At 36.9% G+C, this 7,500-nt stretch overlaps 1 protein-coding gene across 1 annotated transcript in view; it reads left to right on the top strand.

The window, feature by feature from the left end:
• Window positions 1–7,500, top strand: part of LOC144975463 (uncharacterized) — a gene marked incomplete in the record, with an annotated part of 124,872 nt that overhangs the window by 42,064 nt on the left and 75,308 nt on the right. Inside the window, 9 exon segments of the mRNA XM_078919567.1 lie at window positions 1–78; window positions 342–485; window positions 1,162–1,319; window positions 2,410–2,526; window positions 3,560–3,672; window positions 4,295–4,346; window positions 5,072–5,241; window positions 6,011–6,095; window positions 6,656–6,763. The exon segment at window positions 1–78 is cut by the window's left edge and continues 80 nt beyond it. Of these exon segments, the coding sequence (XP_078775693.1) occupies window positions 1–78; window positions 342–485; window positions 1,162–1,319; window positions 2,410–2,526; window positions 3,560–3,672; window positions 4,295–4,346; window positions 5,072–5,241; window positions 6,011–6,095; window positions 6,656–6,763 (1,025 nt within the window).

Here is a 7,500-nt window from a genome sequence, read left to right as displayed (position 1 = left end):
AGTACATAGGCACCATCATTGTCAAACCTAAACCCAAGGAGCACATCATTGACTTAAAGGGAAGGGGTTTCAATCCTGGTAAGTTTGTGTGTGTATCTATGTGTGTATCTAATAAACTCTAATTATGCCTTTCCGCAACGACATCAGACTGATTTTTTTGGGATGTTTTTTTTTCTTGAAATTTTCTTTCTTGCTTTGTCTTGCACCTTTCATACACACTTGTTCAGATCTTTATCTTACACAGGTGCCTGACCCTTAGTTTCTTAATTATGATATACCTACTGATAGTAAAAGCTTTGTATATAGATGTCTTTATCAATGGCACTTTTCCGATATTGCAGAAGTTTTGTATGCCTCGACTGGAGACAGAATTTGGTGGACGTGGAACGGCGACGCAGTCCATTCCGTGAAAGAGACTCTTCTCATCATGGAGGAAGAAAAGATTCTCAATCCCTCAGCCAAGAAACCGGAACCAGAAGATGAAAGTACGATTTCATGCACACTTCCGTTTTACCCAAATGATATCATTTTGATGGGCATTTGTGACCCATCGCCTGAGAACGGTATCACGTCAGGGTGAACCAGATGCAAAAATTAATTAAATAAATAAAATAAAATAAAAGAGATTTTAAAGTGAAATCTGTCAGCATCTTGAAATTGTTGAAGCTTTTTGTCAGTCAAATAATAATAATAAGAACCACAATTATTTTCATCAATAAAATGTATAGCATGACGATCCTCTCGCCTCTCGAATAAGTACAGTTTTAAAGTATTTTAATCGCCTCTATATCATACCCTATTTTGGCGGTATGTTTAGTGAATACCAATTTGTGTTCTACACTAGAATTAACCATTTAACTGTCGTACTCTGAAAAAAAACACGTATATAAAAATTTGGCCAGAAAACTCGTCCTCTAAATATCGATCGATTTAAATGACCCTAATCTTGGCAAATATTCTCGAACTTTTTATATTATTTTATGGTCTTATTTTGAAGTAAGATAGTCCGTTCTCAATACACTTACAATAATGTAAGATTGACACTATAAAAAAAGTGTAAGCTTAACAGGCATCTTAGTCTATATGAAAAGAAAATTTGTGTCTAAATAAGGAAGCCATTATTATTGCTTGATAATTTTCATATTTATTTATCCTTTTCAGACCTTCTTCAGAACATGGACGAGGAAGCCATGGGGGTAATGACCAAAGCAGGGTTAGCGTCCGTTACCATGACAACGATCGGCCTGTATACCTACAAAATCTCCGATGTTGGAGATCACTTCAGTGCCTGCTCCATCATCGTCAACCCGGGAGCAAAGGTAAAATAGGACCGAGTAATTCCAACTGGCGTTGTTTATTTATTCATCACCACCGCGACCACTACCATTATCATCATCATCATCATCATCATCATCATCATCATCATCATCATCATCATCATCATCATTATCATCATCATCATCATCATCATCATCATCATCATTATCATCATCATTATCATCATTATCATCATCATCATCATCATTATCATCATCATCATCATCATCATCATCATCATCATTATCATCATCATCACCATCATCATCATCATCATCATTATCATCATCATCACCATCATCATCATCATCATCATCATCATCATCATCATCACCATCACCATCATCATCATCATCATCATCAACTTCATCATCATCATCATCACCATCATCACCATCACCATCATCATCATCATCATCATCATCATCATTATCATCATCATTTAAGTGGCTCAACAGTACGGTATCTCGTCTTGCCACAAACGCCAAGCAGTCTTAAGTATAGTGGCCGGATGGGTGACATAGTGGAAAATTATGGTTCCGACGTTGTGTCCTTGGGTATGGCACTTAACAAACGAGAACCTGGTTATATGCAATGGCGGACATTGTAAGAGTGTTAGTGCAAAATGGACGCCTAACAGGCGACTGGTACTGTAAGAAATGGGAATATGGTTCCGTGTGGCCTGATGGGGGAATAAATTAAACGTATTGAAGCTCATTCAGCTTGACAAATTCACGGAAGGGCCCTGTATAAATGTTCAGATTTATTTTTTATGCTTTTTATCATCATCATCGTCGTCATAATTATCATCATCATCATCATCATCATCATCATCATTATCATCGTCATACTTATCATACTTACCTTGTTAAGCGCTTTGAGCACATTAAGTGGATATTGCGCTATATAAAAAAGCTCTTTTTTATCATCATCATCACAAATAGTCATCATCATCATCATCATCATCATCATCATCATCATCATCATCATCATCATCATCATCACCACCACCACTACCACCAACACCGCCATCAACTTCATGCAACTTTATTGTAGATATTATAACATTCTCTCATATCGTTTTTATTTCAGAATCACACCGTTCACTTGACGGATACTGGGTTCGAACCCAAGGTAATCACCATTCGTCCCAATGATCGTGTTTGGTGGGTGTGGCAGAGCGGCAAGAAGCAACACAACATCATCCAGGTAATATTAAATGATTTATTTATTTATTTGATCAGTTTTACAATTTCAAAGGGCACTTGTTTGCCTCTATAAATATGATTATAAAAAAGTATATACGCACCAAGGGGTCCCTATATAGCCCAGTTGACCGAGCACTAGCTTTCCATGCAAAGGGGGCGGTATCAATCCCAGACGCAGTCGGAGATTTTTCTGAGCCCCTTGCCCACTCATCAGCGATCAGACACTGGATATGTCAAATCTGGCGGAAAGTACTATACGATAGACTTCCGTCCAATCCAAAGGGTAGCACGCAATTGCTATCGTCTGTTTAACGCTATAGAAGCCAGGATAAGCTCCTGCTCTATGGGCTTTATGCTCTGACGGTTTACATATATACCTATATTTAGCAACACATCTATCATTTATTAATTTGCTGATCTGCATATCATCATCATCATCATCATCATCATCATCATCATCATCATCATCATCATCATCATCATCATCATGGCGTATCCCTCCTGGATGTGGCCTCCACCAACTGCCAACCAAAACAAGCTTCTACCCTGCGCCATTCTTCCACATTCATTCAATGACTTATTCATATTCATCCATTCGTTGATGTCTTATGACCATCTTCTTTTTGGTCTCCTTCTTCCTCTTTTACCCTCCACAATACCTTCTAGAAATTTCTTTTCAAGGGTGTCACGTCTCTTGATATGTCCAAAAAAAGGCAAGTTTTAGTTTCTGTATCATCTTGATGAGATATGGGTCCCCAATGTCCAGGGACTTTTCCACATTTTTATTATTTTTCTATGCTGTCCAGGGAAAGGGGAGAATTTTCCGGTAGCATCTCATTTCAAATGCATTACTTTTATTCTCATTTTTGTATTGTCCATGATTCACATCCATATAAAGCTGTTGGAAATATGCATGTTCTTAATATTTTCATTTTTAGTTGGATGCTTTCACTTTTCCAAAATGTCATTATTTTTTACCTGTTTATATCTGTATTATTTATTATGTCATTCCAATTCACGCCACCTTCTACTAGGTCTCCCACCAAGGCTCCCACATCAGCGAGGGGTTCTGTAGCGGTCTTCCCAGAGACAGCCCATCTGCCTTCTACCACCAATTTAGCTCTCCTGGTGTCTTCTATTTCATCAGGTAAGGACACAAATTACACCTTATATCAAAAATGAACAAGAAATATATTTTTTTTAAATTGCAGCCTTCCGAGGAACATCCTCAGATGCCCTGTATAGTCATTTTCTTCAAGAAATATCCATAGCCCCCCCCCCCCCCCCCCACACACACACAAAAGACCAAAAAAATTAATTGAGCTTTTATATAGAGCAATATCCACTAAAGGTGCTTAAGGCGATTTACCAGGGTTCCTGACCAACAGAATCACTGTAACATGTAGGACGTGACATAACGGTTGTATGAAATAGTGTCAGACAAACTTAAATGTTAAATACAGACATGCCAACTTGTAATTGTAAAAATTCGTAATTTTCAGGGGTAAAATAACTTTGTAGGCATTAAAATTGCCATTAAAAATGATCAATTTGTGTCTAAATACATCAAATTCATGCTTCAAACTCCTTTATATACTAGCTCTGACAACAAAACTTAGTTTTAAAGAAGTTTATTGAATTAAAGATGTTTGTATAATTGTCAATTAGAACCAAAACAATTCGTATTTCGACGAAATTTTGGTAGTAACTGGCAGGTCGGGATAAAATACAGTCAACTCTCTTGATGCCTATTTCTATTATTTCTCCAGCAAAAGTTTGCCAAAGATCTTTGGGGCCGTGGTGGTGGCAACGCAACCACAGGTAAGTGAATTGACATGACATACAGTTTTCACAAGCAAAATGGTCTCGTTGGTTGATACATTAATGACCTTTTTTATAATTATCCTCACCTTATTTGAGCTGAGGATTATAAATAATTCGCTCCAAGAAACTGTTGAGCACTCTAAGTGATTCCAGTTAATTTCCCTCGACCACTACATTAATGATCTATATTCTGGATTTGATTGTTATCGGGTTTTTTAACTCTTACTGATTAAAAAAACAGGGAGAACGTAAAATTGGCGATTGATGTTTATGCAATCTGTATTTTCTTACCCGGTTTAACTTGGAGGTTCCATATTTGATACTTTTTGACAAGTGTTGAATTATTTTAATTGATCAAAATGTGAAGTTATTATTTATTTTAAAAACTACATATTCAATAATCCTTTAACGGTATTAATGTCGAGACATTCTACGTCACAACCAATTATTCTACATCACAACTTAATTAATTTACGTCACAACATATTATTCTACGTCACAACTTATTATTCTACGTCACAACTAATTATTCCATATCACAACGAATTATCCTACGTCACAATTAAATGTTCTTGGTCACAACAAAACATTCCACTTAACAGTTAATTATTCCTTCAGAAACTAAATATTCCACGTCACAACTAAATATCATACGCCACAACAAATTTCAAATTACTCTACGTCTCTGATGATATCATGATCACTTCCATTGTTTTCCCCAGGTCCATGAGATAACGGTTGGCAGTGAGATCAAACCGGACCCCATCATCGTCCAGCTACACGACATCGTGTGTTGGGTCTTTAAACAAACCGTCAGTAGTGGTGTGTCCGTTGTGGAAACGGTTGACCAAATCCTTGATGCTCAGTTTACGAACATGTCCATCACAGCAAGGTATGAAATTAAACACAGTTAAAATGAATTAATGATTTTATTAAAATACTTCGTTTTTTTTCTCTCCTCATCCTCCGCCTCCCCTCCTGTATTCCTCCTACTTCTCCTTCTTCATCCTCTTCCTCCTCATTTTTGCTGTTGTTCTTTTTGTTATTTTTGTTTTTCTTTCTCTTCTTCTCCTCCTCCTCCTCCTCCTCCTCCTCCTCCTCCTCCTCCTCCTCCTCCTCCTCCTCCTCCTCCTTCTTCTTCTTCTTCTTCTTCTTCTTCTTCTTCTTCTTCTACTTTTTCTTTTTCTTCTTCTTCTTTTTCCTCCTCCTCCTCCTCCTCCTCCTCCTCCTCCTCCTCCTCCTCCTCCTCCTCCTCCTCCTCCTTCTCCTTCTTCTCCTCCTCCTCCTCCTCCTCCTCCTCCTCCTCCTCCTCTTACTATCACAGGTCGTACTCACAATCTTTGAGAAAATTACTAATTATTACAACAATGTCACCAACATTTTGGCTATAAAATGACTGAAGTGAAGAGTACTAAATATGTTAAGAGAAACTTTTGGAATTGAAATACATACGCTGATGTAATTTTGAAGTAAATGAATACATATCCAAATTCCAAAATGTAAAAAGATTGTAGTAAAACTATTAACTTCTTTTGGCATATTATCGGCTTTTTAGGATTTATTAGACTTTTTTTTAATATTTGGAATTTTTTTGGTAGAAATATTACCGTCGCGACACCTAAATTATAGGATTTTGTATCATTCATTTAAAATGTTCTCAGGCGATGTATAGGCAAGGCCGTCACCCAGCTGGGGATTACACACTTCCATAGTCGCTCCTTCCAGAAACAGGTCAAGCAAAGGAGTGTAAGTATAACATGACAGTGTGTGTTTTTTTTCACTGTATAAAAATGACAGTAAGAAGAATCTAAACTGCCTAAAAACCGCCCAGCAAACTTCTATGAAAATCGTAGATTTACAAATTTAACCTCAATCATAATCTATTATATTACAATCATGCCCCGACCAAAAAAGCCCACAGTGTAATCCTGATAAAGCCAGCACTGCAGGACCAGAAAGATTGGTTGATTTTAAGCAAGGTTAACTTTATCCATTATCAATGAAACACACTTAGATAAACAACAGAAAATTTGGAACCCACAAGAAGTGTTGACTTTAAGCAGAATTTCACTTTAAGCGTGTTGACTCTAAGTGGATTCCATTGTAATCAGATCAGCTGTAATGTAGAATTTACATGCATTTCTTCTAACACCTGGTTTAACCTAACATGCTATCCCAAAAAAGCAATTGCTCACGTTTTAACATATTATATTCCATTGATATTATATTTCAATAACATATAAATATGTATTTGTTTTTGGATGTTGACATAATGTTGTTTTTTTTAATGATTTCCTTTCATCTAGTCGGACGAGACACGTCTGAGCAGCGTGGTCTGTGACGAACGTTGTGATTACGCCACCATCAAAGTCAACAAGAGAGGATTTCACCCTCCTGAGATGTATCTACAAAAGGTACTGAACTCTTACACACAACAGAAATGCGGGTCTGATAACTCAGATTATTATGGGCTCGTGGTTGTCATGGAAACACTCTCAAACCAACACAAAATAGTGTCCATTACAACAATGTTAAATCAGGCCCATAATTTAAGGCTGGTTTTCCAAATCTCCTTCAGTCCATTTTTCTACTTTTTGAGATTTTCCATCGATGAGATGAATTGTAATTTAAATTATATTTTAAGCATCAAATTACACAAGAATTATCTTAGATTTGTGTGACGTTGGAGTTTAAATATGATAAGATAATAGACCGAAGGAGAAAGTTTTGGGGAAATAATCCTCAATACCTCAAAATGGGAAAATCCGAGTTAGGGAGTTTTGGAAAACCACTCTTGAATTACATTCGGCTATCAGACCTGAAAATATGTGGACGTCGGTGTGAAAGATGGAAGTTACCATCTTACACAACTCAATCAATGAACAATTTTAATCACGGGGTCAGTATAAAGAACAGGAGGTCTGAGGTTCGATCCCCAGGCAGTCGAAGTAGGCAGATTTTTTTGGGATGTATTATTTTTCTTGTCTTTTTCTCTCTGTTTTAACATATTGAGAAATTAAGGAGCAGGCACCAGTGTAAGATAAAGAACTGAACAAGTGTATATGAAAGGTGTCAGCAAGAAAAATACAATAAAAAAAAAACTTTCCAAATTAAATCAGTCGACCTTGACCTTTCATACACACTTGTTCAG

The sequence above is a fragment of the Berghia stephanieae genome, chromosome 6 (genome assembly GCF_034508935.2).
Source record: "Berghia stephanieae isolate SIO BIC M18660-M18661 chromosome 6, UCSD_Bste_1.3, whole genome shotgun sequence".
Classification (NCBI taxonomy): domain Eukaryota; kingdom Metazoa; phylum Mollusca; class Gastropoda; order Nudibranchia; family Aeolidiidae; genus Berghia; species Berghia stephanieae.
The sequence above is the reverse complement of the archived record's forward strand: the minus strand, read 5'-3'. Positions and strand labels throughout refer to the sequence as shown.